This window comes from Theropithecus gelada, chromosome 4 (assembly GCF_003255815.1).
Source record: "Theropithecus gelada isolate Dixy chromosome 4, Tgel_1.0, whole genome shotgun sequence".
Lineage (NCBI taxonomy): Eukaryota > Metazoa > Chordata > Mammalia > Primates > Cercopithecidae > Theropithecus > Theropithecus gelada.
The window spans coordinates 59,300,507-59,315,432 of record NC_037671.1 but is presented as its reverse complement, the minus strand read 5'-3'; the positions used below and the strand labels follow the sequence as shown (position 1 = coordinate 59,315,432).

The window sequence follows — 14,926 nt, the reverse complement described above, 5'->3', positions numbered from 1 at the left end:
CAGCTGAAAGACTATAAAAAACAAAAGGCAAGTATGGTCATGTGCTGTGTATCAACTTTTGGTAAACAATGGACCTCATATGCAACAGTGGTCCCATAAGATTATAATAGACCTGAAAAATTCCTATTGCCTAGTGGTATCATAACCATCTTCATGTTGCAGCACAACACATTACTCATGTGTTTGTGGTGATGCTGTTGTCAGTTGTATAAAAGTATAGCACATGCAATTATGTACAGTACATAACACTTGAAAATTATAATAAACTCTGGTACTGGTTTATGTATTTACTATACTTTTTATTATTATTTTAGAGGGTACTGCTTCTTATAAAAGTATATTGATGATCCTGACTCTTTGTAGGTCTAAGCTAATATATGTGTTTGTCTTAGTTTTCAATAAAAAAGTTTTAAAAGTAATAAAACAATTTAAAAGTAGGGAAAAGCTTATAGAATAAGAATATAAAGAAAATATTTCTCTATAGCTGTACAAAGTTTTTGTGTTTTAAGTGTCATTACAATAGAGACAAAAAGTTAAAAATTTTAAAGTTTATACAAGTTACAGTAAGCTAAGGTGAACTGATTATTGACGAAAAAAAATTTCTTTTTAATGTAATATAGGCCGGGCTTGGTGGCTCATGCCTTAATCCCAGTACTCTGGAAGGCCAAGGTGGGCGGATCACCTGAGGTCAGGAGTTCGAGACCAGCCTGGCCAACATGGAGAAACCCCATCTCTACTAAAAATACAAAAATTATTTTGTATTTTTGTACAAATAATTTTGTATTTTGTACCGGGCTTGGTGGCACATACCTATAATCCCAGCTACTTGGGAAGCTGAGGCAGGAGAATAGCTTAAGCCCGGGAGGCGGAGGCTGCAGTGAGCAGAGATCGCACAACTGCACTCCAGCCTGGGCAACAGAGCGAGACTCCGTCTCAAAAAAAAAAAAAAAAAAAATGTAGTATAGCCTAATTGTACAGTGTTTATAAAATCTACAGTAGAGTACAGTAACAACCTAGACCTTCACATTCACTCACCAGTCACTCACTCACTCACCCAGAGCAACTTCCCCACCCTGCAAGCTCCATTCAGGGTAAGTACCTTATACAGGTGTACCATTTTTATGTATTTTTATGTCTCTATGTTTAGATGCACAAATATTTAGCATTATGTTACAATGTCTACAGTATCCAGCACAATAACATGCTATACAGGTTTGTAGACTAGGAGCAACAGGCTACATGATATAGCATGGGTGACAAAAACTTTAAGCTGTCTTATGTATGTTCAAAGAACTAAAGGAAACCAGGAAAACAATGTATGAACAAAATGAAGAGTACCAATAATGAGGCAGAATTATTAAAAGCCCATCAAATAGAAACTCAGGAACTGAAAAATACAATAAATACAATGAAAAATCTTTAGAGGGGCTTAATGAATTTGAGTACAAAGAAGAAAGAGTCAGCAAATTTAAAGATAGGACAATTTAAATTATCCAGTATGCATAGGCATGGGGAAAGACTTCATGTCTAAAACACCAAAAGCAATGGCAGCAAAAGCCAAAATTGACAAATGGGATCTAATTAAACTGAAGAGCTTCTAAAGGAAACTACCATCAGAGTGAACAGGCAACCTACAGAATGGGAAAAAAATTTTGCAATCTCATCTGACAAAGGGCTGATATCCAGAACCTACAAAGAACTCAAACAAATTTACAAGAAAAAAACAAACAACCCCATCAAAAAGTGGGCAAAGGATATGAATAGACACTTCTCAAAAGAAGACATTTATGCAGCCAACAGACACATGAAAAAATGCTCATCATCACTCGCCATCAGAGAAATGCAAATCAAAACCACAATGAGATACCATATCACACCAGTTAGAATGGCAATCATTAAAAAATCAGGAAACAGCAGTTGCTGGAGAGGATGTGGAGAAATAGGAACACATTTACACTGTTGGTGGGACTATAAACTAGTTCAACCATTGTGGAAGACAGTGTGGCGATTCCTCAAAGATCTAGAGCTAGAAATACCATTTGACCCATTGCTGGGTATATACCCAAAGGATTATAAATCATGCTGCTATAAAGACGCATGCACACATATGTTTACTGTGGCACTATTCACAATAGCAAAGACTTGGAACCAACCCAAATGTCCATCAATGACAGACTGGATTAAGAAAATGTGGCACATATACACCATGGAATATTATGCAGCCACAAAAAAGGATGAGTTCATGTCCTTTGTAGGGACATGGATGCAGCTGGAAACCATCATTCTCAGCAAACTGTCACAAGAACAGAAAACCAAACACCGCATGTTCTCACTCATTGGTGGGAACTGAACAATGAGAACACTTGGACACAGGAAGGGGAACATCACACACCAGGGCTTGTTGTGGTGCGGGGAGAGGGGGGAGGGATAGCATTAGAAGATAAACCTAATGTAAATGATGAGTTAATGGGTGCAGCACACCAACATGGCACATGTATACATATATAACAAACCTGCACGTTGTGCACATATACCCTAGAACTTAAAGTATAATATAATTAATTAATTAATTAATTAATCCAGTATGTGTCTTGGTTTGGGTTCAGTCTAAATCATCAATCAGTCATCCAGTGTGAGGAACAGAAAGAAAAATGAAGAAAAGTAAACCGATTCCAAGGGACCTGTGGGACACCATCAAGTGAACTAACATATGCATTACAGGAGTCTTGAGAGGGGAAGCGAAATAGGATCAGAAAGAATGTTTGAAGAAATAATGGTTGAAAAACTCCTAAATTTGATGAAAGAGGTGAATCTACATATCCAAGAAGCTCAATGAACTCTAAAGAGACCCACACTGAGACATGTTATAGTCAAACTGTCAAAAGCCAAAGACAATGAAAGCAACAAGAGAGAAACAACTCATCACATACAAGAGAGCCTTAATAAAATTACTAGCTGATTTCTTACAAAAAACCATGGAAACCAGAAAATAAGAATGTCAATCAAGAATTCTACATCTGACAAAACTATTCTTAAAGAAATTATCAGATAAACAAAAGCTACAGAATTTACTAGTAGACCTGCCCTATTAGAAATGCTAAAGAGAATCTCTCAGATTGAAATTAAAGAACATCAGACAGTAACTTGAAGCCATATGAAAAACTAAAGAGCACTTGTGAAAAATCTGTCTGTTTTCCTATTCTGTGGCTAGGTCTGTGTTCCCCTTACCTTCCTTTCTCTGTGCCTTAATTTCATTTACTTTGAGAGCAGTAATTATGGCAAACAAACAACAAAAACAACCAGTAGTAGGAGGTACAAGACATATAGAAATGGTGCCTCAATCATTTTAAAACTGTGGATGTAAGGCCAAATTACTTAATGTTTAGAAGCCTCAGTTTTTCATATAAAATGAAGAGAATTGTCTGACTCTCACAGGTTGTTAAGAGTAGTTTTGACTGCTACTAATTGAAGGAATTCTCCAAATAAAGCATATTGCTAACATTTATAGGAAGATGGTTTTGCATAGAAAATTATCTATGCAATGCTGTCCTGTCTCTTCCAGCAATTTGAGTCAGAATACCTCTAGTTAATAGACATACCTCTAGAGGAGATCTTAGGTGAAGATATAAATAATGACATAATGATCATCATAATCCCAGTAACAGTAGCAGCAACCAATATATACTATTTATCATATGTCATGTTATTCTAGTAAGGTAGGTATACTAATATTCCCATATTTAAAAGGAGGAAGCTGAAGCACAGTGAAGTTAAGTGACTTGTCCAATATTACACAACTTGTAAGCGCAGAGTTTTAGGCACTATGAATCCAAAGACTGTACTTTTCACCACCACATTATGCGGCATCTGTTTTCTCTGTCAAGTACAGGAAATAAATTACGTAGGATTGTTATGACTGGCCTGTGTGGTCAGAGTTTGATATTGGTCTATGGGGAACAACAAAGAATAAGACAAATCACGGAAGGAGGGGGATTACCCTAAGGCAAAAAGCCATAAGCAAATTTATCCTGTCTTCTGCCACTATTTCTCAGGCATTTACAGAGTTGTACTGGGAAAGGAAGGAATAAAAAGAGACTTAAGTGGTTGCTTAAATTTTTTTTCAGTTTTGTTATCAGGTGTAGACGAGAACATTATTTTGCTTCTGTGGTCCAGGGTCAACAAAATAACCCAATATTCTACAACAAAATAGACTCTATCTCAATTTCCCTTATCCATTTATAGGGAAATGGTGGCTCTAACATGTTTTAAGTTTGTTAAAAGTTTATTCATTTCACAAGCAATCATTTTGTGCCAAACACTGTGCTAGGTGCTGCTGAAGTAAAGATAAATAAAACATGATCCTACACCCTAAGGAGCTTACAGTCTGTGGAGATGAAAAATATAGACAGAAGTATTTTAAATCCATTTGGCCTCGTACAGAGGGAGCCCAGAATAGACAGTGATTGGCTGTGTCTAAAGATGGACAATCTAGGAAAGGCACTGACCATAGCAACCTAAGAGATGAAATTCGAGTTAGCTCTTCTGGGGTGATGAGGAGGGGAAAAAAAGAAGAATGTTAGAGAAAAGTGCAAAGGAGCCCATATTCCTTAACTTATGTGAAACATCGTGTGCTTCTCACACTTATTTTATATAAAGCATCAGGATATAAAACACAAACACCTTTGGTTTTTCTTGGAATTAAAGGATTTTATCCCCACCTCTATTTTAACTATGACAACTAGTTATAGGTTTAAAGTATCTTCTCTTGAATCCTATAAAAATAATTATTTTTCCAAACCAAATAATCACAAAAATGTAACATCTCCACCTCTAAACCATAAAATGCATTACATAGATAATATCTGGTACATATCCAGTTACACAAATCTCAGATTTCCTAGGTTAGGTAGGAGCCCACAAAACTGTGACGGCTTGTAACTATTTAAAAGTTGTAATTTTGCCTGGCATTTTCCATGGGATGAGTCACGAGGTGTCAAATAAAAGTTGCAAAATCTGAACTCTTTAGACGTTCAGTACTGTTTATCTTTTAGTGGCCTTGATAAACCACTTAATTGGCAGTTTTTGTTCAAAACGCACAAAAGTTCTTTCATTTGTTTAATTCATCATTATGTGGCTGCTAAGCATTGAGCTAGACCTTGAAAGACCATGCTGGGAAAAGAAGTTGGTCAAAAAACTTGCTTCCTTCCAATTAGGTGTAGATTTATTGCCAGTTTTGTTTAACCAATGAATTTGGCTATAAGGCAGAAAGACTACAGCTATCTACTTCATCTAATGGATGAATCGATTCCACTGCCAGACTCCATTTCCCAAACTCCTAATACCATAAAGCTCTAGTATGCTCTTAGTTAAACTAGTTATATTATCTGAGATCAAAGAAATGCAAAGAAAACCTATCAGTCGGGCCATTCTGTTTGTGTGTTCAGTCACATATTTCCATCCCTACTTTCCAGCCTCCACATTCCTACCCTACAGTCTCCAACAAGAAACATTATACTGGAATGTACGTGAAGATTCCTACTGCTTTTCTTTAACGTCAAAGATGCTGATATAATACTTTCAACTTCTCCAGTGAAGCTCAAAGTATTTTCTAAGATCCATTATCTCATTTCCCCCTGGTTATTAAAAAGTGCAGTCTGTTATAGAAAAACCAAAGTAAAGAATGGTTACAAGACACAACCAAATAATGGTACAGCCAGCAAATGATTTGATGCCAAGTGACATAAAAAGTTCTCTTTAACCTATGGAAGGAAATAGCTTTTCCTTTAAGAAGAGTAAAAGAGAATTTTAATTTTTAGCGGGGCATGGCAGAAGCACACGCCTGTAATACCAGCTACTCTGGAGGCTGGGGCACAAGAATCGCTTGAACCCAGGTGGCAAAGGTTGCTGTGAGCTGAGATTGTACCACTGCATTCCGGTCTGGGTGACAGAGTGAGGCTCTGTCTCAAAAAAAACCCAAAAACCAAAAACCAAAAAAAAAAAAAAACCCTTTTTAAAAAAATTTATTTAAAAAAGCCCATTACATTTAGATACAGGTGCTTGCTTTTAGAGTTCCACTGCCTGTCTTTTAATACTCTTAATACTATTCAAGATAAATAACAATTAGGAAATCAAAATTGTCTCCTAGCCCAGAGTTAGCAACCTTTTTCTTTTTAAAGGGTTAGAAAATAATTATTTGAGGAGGGCGGGGGTGGATGGGCTCTACTGTCTGTGCCACACTTACTCAACCTTGCAGTTGTGGTACAAAAGCAATAGCATAGACAATACTTAAATGTATGGCTGTGTTCCTAAAGATAGTGGACTGGATTTGATCCAAGGGCCATAATTGGGTGACACATTCTAGCTTTCTAAATTAGTATTACCCCTAAGTCATCTTACATGAAAAATGCAAAGCTATCCTTCAAACTGAGAAAATGTTTTAACTTGGGGGTAGAAGGGAGTAAGAGGGGTGAATGGGTGAGAGACAGAGAAATTTTTTAAAAAAATGCAAATACAGTCAAGCAGAAAAGAGATTAACTCTATTAGGTTACCTTCTGTGGATATAAATTCTTCTCCTATTGAAGTATTTTTGGCACCCATGTTATCATCACTGTCACATTCTGTAAAGAAGAATCAATACATGCAGTTATTGTCCCATAAATTTATGTATACTCAATATTATTTTCAATAATTTCTCATACCCAACCTTACTCATTACAATACAGTTCATTAGTGTTACACTACTTTCCCACACTAGGTTTTTTCCAATGCTTAACAAATATTATTAAAAATTGTGACAGATTAAATTCTCCCATAATTTGAAAATCATATGCATTCATCTCTATGGAGATAACACCATAGGTTTTAATTAACAATGCCTCTTGCATAGCACAAGCTTACTTACCTGATGTCTTACATGCTTTCGTAATGAGAGACCAAAGGCTTTATAATACGGTATGACTGAAAAGGCACTGCAAAACTCACTTAAAATTTGAACCATGGAGCCTAAGGAGATTAATGTCTAAATGTCATGTGGGATCCCAAATGAGGTCCTGGGGTAGAAAAAGGATACTGAGGCCAGGTGTGGTTGTTCACACCTGTAATTCCAGCATTTTGGGAGGCCGAAGTGGGTGGATCGCCTGAGCTCAGGAGTTCGAGACCAGCCTGGGCAACATAGCAAAACCCTGTCTCTACCAAAAATACAAAAATTAGCCAGGTATGGTGGCACGTGCCTATAGTCCCAGTTACTTGGGAGGCTGAGGTAGGAGAACTGCTTGAACCTGGGAGGTGGAGGTTGCAGTGAGCTGAGATCACACCACTGCATTCCAACCTGAGTGACAGAGTGGGACCCTGTCTCAAGAAACGAAATGAGACGAGATGGGAAAAGAAAGAAAAGAGGTGAGGGGAAGGGAGAAAAGAAAAAGGACATTGGGGAAAACTAAAGGCTGGAATTAGTAATAATGTCCTAATGTTGTTCCATTAATCATGCCAAATGTATCACACTAATATATGATGTTACTAATAAGGGAAACTGAGTATGGGTACATGGAAACACTGTACTATCTTCACAACTTTTTTGTAAGTCTGAAACTATTCTCAAAAATAAAGTTCATCTTTAAAAAATTTGAAACATGGTACTATCAATGACCTAATATTTTGCTTATCACTTTAACTATATTTAAATCAATATATATTTATATCAAGATATAATTATACAAATATAAACAGATATGCATCTATATATATATGTGTCAGTGACTTGAATCAGCACTTAACTAAATACAAACCATATAGACATATTTGTTTCTGTGCAAACTTAAAAACTTAAAATACACATGAAAAAGACATTTAAGTATCTATAAATAAAAATTAAATCACTATATTTCACTATATTCTTTTGCTGCAGAAATTTGTTTTTACAAGTCATCTTTGCTATGAATTCCAGCAAAATACTTCAAATATTTCAAGCAATGTTTTCGGTAAATAAAACATTACATTTACAAATTAAAGAACAAAATTAAACCTCTAAACCAGGGGTGTCCACTCTTTGGCTTGCCCGGGCCACATTGGAAGAAGATTGTCTTGGGCCACACATAAAATACACTAACACTAATGATAGCTGATGAGCAAAACAAAACAAAACAAACAAAACAAAACAAAACAAAACAAAAAACGCAAAAAAAAATACTCTCATAATGTTTTAAGAAAGTTTATGAATTTGTGTAGGGCCACATTCAAAGATGAACTGGGCCACATGTGGCCCGTCGGCCGCACGTTAAACAAGCTTGCTCTAAACATTAAGAACAAAAGGAAAATACCCACAGGTTTCTGTTATTACAATTTAAAGTCAAGGTCAGTCAAAAGCAGTATGTTACAACTCATCCAAACAATTTATCATTGCTTGCAAGGCCTAAGGCTACTCTTCAGGTTTGAATAATGACAAATCCTTGATTTGTCAAGGATTAACTTGACATGGGGTTGCAAATATTAATATCATAAAAGGTTTCTTTTGCCTCAGTCAACCCCCTCAGAAGAACAGAGAAAATCGTAAATATTCTTTCTTATTTTCAGTACCTTTGCATGGAATTAGTTTTATCAAACATATTTTTATCATGGTGTCCAAAGAAACAACCTATAGCTTTCAGTAACAGGCTGAGGAAACAATAGGCAGACAGACTTTTAGAAATAATTCAACAATTATTTTAGGTAATACATATTCCACAGGCCATGATGATGCTTCAATCATCTACACTTTCTTAGCACCTAGGTGAATGTTTATGCTCTATATTTGTAAGATGGATTACAAAATCTGTGTAATTGGTATGACTCTATAGATACCAACCATACTTACTGCTTCTAATCCATTCATTCACAATGAAGTCACAACTAAATGGATATAAAAGTCTCAGGCTTATAAACAAGACCATCTAAGGAGCATACAGATTCAACAAAAATTATCTTGTAGTAACATCTTTTTCATTGTATGTAATTCTCAAGGGAGCAGATATTGGCCCAAATAAGAAAACACTAAAAACATTAACTTCTGTGTACCCTGGAACATTTACATCGATTAGAGGAAAGGTAGAGGAAGCAATGGGAAGCAGGTTTCTAGTGAATTTCTTTGAAACTGCATGTTGCAGTACTCAAAAAAGTTCACTGCAGTGCTTGTAGTTCTAGTGCCAACTTCTTGAGAAGCCTGTAAAGATAGTGCTCACTCGTTTAATTATGAAACAAAAGATCCTAGAGAAATTAGAATGCTAATTGCTTTCCTTGGCTATATTCAGGATATAATCACTTTACTTTTTAAAGCACCAGAACCTACAACCAAATCATTTTTTCTGACCAAAAAAAAAAGTGCATTCTTCCTGAATGTTATTTAAAAAGAAAAAACTTGTTTGATATCTTTATATAAATTCTGCAATGTCACTATACTGTGGTTTGAATATCTCCCATTACCTTCATTCTTCAAGGACATGGTTAGAGCCAGTAATTCACATTGGGTGGCTAGCTCTACATCATGAAATCCCGGTATTTGTGTCAGTGAAAGTCTCACCCTACTCGTTGATACTAATGAAAAGCAAAGCACTTGCTGTGCAGCTGCAGGTAGATTATTTAACCTTTCTGAACCTCTGCTTCCTTCCACACTTACAAAATGGGGTAATCCAACATCTACTTCACAGCTTGCAAAGCGGATTAAAAAGCATGTGGAAGAAGTTCTTTAAACATATTTAAACATCTTTAAACACTACAAACATAAAAAGCAGTTAACACGGTGGCTGGTACATAGTAGGTCTTCAATAAACTACAATAAACTTCAATAAACTTTTTTCAATAAAAAAGTTCACTTTTTTTTTTCTTTCAACATTTAAGTGACAAGTTATATCTGCTCTGAAACATAAGGCTTGAATTAGAATAAAGAAATATTTAGGAATAAAATGTAAATGGTCTAAGAAAGTCTACCTAGCTTCTCTGATTGGGATTACCAGAAAGGATCCATGTATCTTAAGTGTTAAGAAAGTGAGGAAAAGTACAATATAAAATAGAAATGATGAAGGATAAGAAGACCAAGGTGGGGGCAGAAATTAAAGTTAACAGATTTTTTAAATGTCTCTACAAGAATTTATACATATATCACAGCTGTAATTAAAATGTTCATGTTGAAACCCTGATGCTTACAAGGAGAGAAAAGAACTTTTACCCTAATTAACCAAGTGGGAGGCATAAAAAAGTACCAGTAATAAAGCTACTTAACCTTTCCTCTCCCCACCACACAAAAAACAATGCCTTAGGAACAAATGACTGGACACCGATATACAAAACCAGCAACTCCAAATATCTGTATTTTTCCTGAAATAAGTACCTCTGGAAAGACTTTCAATTAACAGAGAAATTAACGAAGACTAATTTCTCCTAGTATGATACCATACGATCATTGATTCTGATTACAATATTCCAAAGATCCTATTTATACAGCAATCTTCAGTCTAATAAAAACCACTTTTTAGTCCTGCTAATGGTAAATTTCTGAAAACGTATAAAGAATAAGAGACTCAAACTTGTATCACTTCTCTATGCTATGGTGAAAAATTCAAAAATCTGAAAAATCACCAGCCTGGCTGTATAATAACAAATATGAGAGAACTTATCACTCTATGTTACTTATAGCAGGGGTCCCCAACCCTAAAGTCATGGACCAGTACCAGTCTGTGGCCTGTTAGGAACTGGGCCGCACAGCAGGAGGTGAGTAGCAGGTGAGCCAGCATTACCACCTGAGCTCCTCCTCCTGTCAGATCAGCAGCGGCATTAGATTCTCATAGGAGCACAAACCCTATTGTGAACTGCACATGCAAGGGGATCTAGGTTGTGCGCTCCTTATGAGAATCTTAATGCCCCACCTCCTGCCTCCATCCATGGAAAAATTGTCTTCCATGAAACCAGTCCCTGGTGCCAAAATGGTTGGGGACTGTTCACTTACAGTATAAACTTAGGTTACATCCCAAAGGACAATTTTGTTTGTTGATTGGCAACTAGAAGCATTGAGACCACAAATCCCTTGAAATTGTATGCAATGTAGTATATATATGTTTATTTTGGGGGAAGGAAGGTATAGAAAGTTTTCATCAGATCCTCAAAAAGGTCCAGTGACCCCTTCATCCCAAAAACCATATTGCCTTAAGAAACTGACTGGCTGTCAAATCTGAAAACAAGAAGGAACACTATGTTTAGCTATGTGCAAGGAGTTAGCCTGGCATTCTTTAGTAACAAAAATTATATTAATGGACATTGAGAGATTTACTGAGTCCCATTATATATTAAATACCATTCCTTAATAGAAACTATCACTCAACTATTCACAAAGCTATTTGTTAGGAAAGGAAATGGAATAAAAAGTTATCCAAGAAAATGATTTTTCTTTGATTCCTTATAAAGTTCACTACAGGCAATTTGATGGTTTTAAGTCTTCCATGAAGAAAAAATTTGGTCTTAAATCAGATAACTAAGCCTGAATATACTATGATTCAGTGTAACATTAAAAATGTAGTGGCTAGGAATCACATTTTCTTTTTATGGTAGTAATAATAAAAAATAGCTATTATTTGTTAAATAGCTAAAGTGCTTTATATACTGTGCTAAACACTTTACATACATCACTATTACAACCATATAAATACAAAAAAATGAGGCTCCAAAAAAGTAACATGCCTGAAATCGCACTGCTAGGAAACAGCAAAGTTAGCATTTGAACCAAAGCCTATATCCTTCTTCATGCAGTGCACAATCTCTGTATGTCACAAAAATTAAGAATAAGTACACATGTGCATCCAAAAAGTAGTTAGTTCAAATGTGTACTGAGTATGGGTGATTTAAAAAAAAAAAAAAAGAATATCTAGAACATACGAGTCATTTGGAACGGCATAATCAGCAGATATTAATAACCTATATCTTACCTCCAACCCTAATATACCCATGAAAGCCTACTCATATTCACCTCTCATTCCAAACATAATTGAAATAGAGGCAAAACGCTAACAGCTTTCACATTTGGAGTTATAAATGTTCCCAAAAGCAGAAGCGTAAGAGAAGGAAAGGGAGGTTGGCCTTGTGTGGCAAAAGTCAAACTTTATCTTACAGGATATTAAGTAGATGTTGAGGACTGGGAAGGGGATGGCAAAAGAGTAGAAGAGGTGTTTTGATTTTTGTTTGTTTATTTTTGAGATGAAGTTTTGCTCTTATTGCCCAGGTTGGAGCACAATGGTGTGATCTCGGCTCACTGCAACCTCTGCCTCCTGGGTTCAAGTGATTCTACTGCCTCAGCCTCCCAAGTAGCTGGGATTACAGGCAACAGCCACCATGTCCAGCTAATTTTTGTATATTTAGTAGAGACGGGGTTTCACCATGTTGACCAGGCTGGTCTTGAACTTCTGACCTCAGGTTATCCACCTGCCTTGGTCTCCCAAAGTGCTGGGATTACAGACGTGAGCCACTGCACACAGTGGCTTTTGTTTGTTTGTTTGTTTTGTTGTTGTTAAGAAAAAAGAAATTCACAGATAGAAAAAACAAGTGAAAACAAAAATTAAAGAGGAAGTGACATAAAGATACAAGAGTTCATTTTCTTTTATAATCTTCCATCATTACTCTGCTTTAAAGAGTATAAAGAGCACAGATTACTGATTCCTAACTTTGCAGAAGTGAATTGATCCACTATAATCAGTGACTAGAGCAAAATTCTCCAAAATGGGTTTTCAATCAAAATGTACTTCCAAATATATTGAAAGAAAAAAAAATCTAGGAGGCAAGCAGAGTTGAAAACTTTAAAAAAGGCACACAATAAAAATGCCAAAAAGCCACTATTTTTCATTAAGGTAATTCATTAATATCTTCAAACCTTATTCATGAATTTAAATTATTAGGATATTTAAACATTAATTATTCTATCCATATTTCTTCAGAGATTACGAAAAAGAGAGGTATAGCTCAGTGGTAGAACATTTGACTGCAGAAATTATGAAAAATGAAAAACAAAACTTCTGAATCCTTAGAATTACATCTTTTCTTATATACTAGGAAGTGAAAATGGACATCAGCACTCCTTTCACTGAATAATCTCACAAAGGTACAGAAGAAAGTGCAAGGCCCAGCAATAAGACAGAATGTACCCACTTCTCTAAGGACCTAAAAGCCTAACAGCATTTCATTTTGTCACTGTCAACCTCCTAAATGATCACCTTTTTTTATTGCTTTCCGGTTTTCAACTGTAAACACACTGCTTTCTAAAAGACTGAAGGTCAATTTGGAATTTCAGGAACAAAGTGAAGATGTGAATTCTGAGCTCTTAAAATTATAGTAACATACTATAACGCATGAATATATATTTTATATACATCAATAGAGATTTTATCTACTAGATCAAAAAAAGGCTCCAGAAAATTATTATGAATTCATCCTCCTCCTAAAACACTAAAGAATGAAAGTGAGATTTTAAAAAAAAAAGGTAAGTAAGATAGAAGTAAGAGAACATGATGGTTTAGTAAGCAGGCAACAGTTCACTAGCGGACAGTAGTTTATTGGTTTTTCTCAGCAGTGAAGTCTCCTCCTCTTGGGTGGTTTGCACTGTGACTGCAGCTGCGTACCTTTGGTGGTATCAGATATGCTATTTAACAAGGCACACATCATATCTCCCTCTAAGTGGTGAGGGTTTAGTATATGAGCTGGCCTCTGAGTCTTCTTAAATTGATTCTCTAGCTCCAGAAAACCTTGATCTCCTGAGAGGATGGTGAAAGGAATTTGCTTGGGTAGTTGTTCATCTAGACGGCCAGCCTAAGTTAGAACAAATGGCACAGGTTGATAAAAAATCAGCACGAGTTTCAAAACAAGTTATATCTATTCACAATGAACACATACCTAGGAAGGTATATTAAGCTTGTTCCCTAATCCCTACCAAAGTATGACACAAAGATCTCCTTCGGCTGGGTGAGTGACTCACGCCTGTAATCCCAACACTTTGAGAGGCTGAGGCAGGTGGATCGCTTGAGGTCAGGAGTTCAAGACCAGCCTGGCCAACATGGTGAAACCCAGTCTCTATTACAAAATGCAAAAATTAGCTAGGTGTGGTGGCATGTGCTTATAATCCCAAGCTGGATTCTCCAGGCTGAGGCTGGAGAATCGTTTGAACTTGAGAGGTAGAAGTTGCAGCTGAGATTGCGCCACTGCCCTCCAGCCTGGGCGACAGAGTGAGACTCCGTCTCAAAAAGAAAAAAAAAAAGAAAACAGAGAGAAAGACTTCCTTCATAAATTAAATACCCCACATTTAATCAAATATAAGATGCTATTAAATTATATGATAAGCTATTTTATGTGCCATAAAAAGAAAAAGCCAAAATGGAAGTCCAACAGACTTCACATAAAGTTGGAATACCAATGGGCTATACACTCAATGTAAGGGTAAATAAGAAATAAATCTGTCATAGAGAAAAGGTAAGCAAGGCAATTTGCATGATTCAATCTTGGCACTAGATAGAGGGAAAAAGAAATCTTTTGTTGTTTAAACCATAAGCTGTAGTCAACAAGTTTGCCGAGTAAATTCACATTATCAGTGTGACATGTAAGTCCTCAAGCAAAAAATGTAAAGTGGGTCTCAGTTTGGCAGTTTCTCTAGGTACCTGGCAGAGGCAGAAGCAAATGTAAATTCTATCTAGGCCAACAGTGATTGTTAAGGTACCTCTTAATTTTAGAGATACTAAAATATGAAAATGTCTTAATATATATCAAATACAGTATCATCAGCGGGTGCAGTGGCTCACACCTGTAATCCCAGCACTTTGGGAGGCCTAGGCGGGCGGATCACTTCAGGCCAGGAGTTTGAGACTAGCCTGGCTAACAGGGAGAAACGCCATCTACTGAAAATACAAATATTAGCCGAGCATGGTGG

General features: G+C 36.2%; 1 protein-coding gene and 1 long non-coding RNA gene across 3 annotated transcripts in view; one reads left to right on the top strand and one right to left on the bottom strand.

The window, feature by feature from the left end:
• The window catches only part of ZNF451 (zinc finger protein 451), an 83,876-nt gene that overhangs the window by 3,591 nt on the left and 65,359 nt on the right, over window positions 1-14,926 (bottom strand). For both annotated transcript variants that reach the window (XM_025381605.1, XM_025381606.1), the window contains 2 exons: window positions 13,629-13,815; window positions 6,549-6,617 (listed from right to left, as the gene is read on the bottom strand). In XM_025381605.1, coding sequence (XP_025237390.1) covers window positions 6,549-6,617; window positions 13,629-13,815 — 256 coding nt within the window. The remainder of the gene's footprint in view (window positions 1-6,548; window positions 6,618-13,628; window positions 13,816-14,926) is intronic.
• LOC112622265 overlaps window positions 1-14,926 on the top strand; it is a 60,174-nt gene that overhangs the window by 5,722 nt on the left and 39,526 nt on the right. The window lies entirely within an intron of this gene.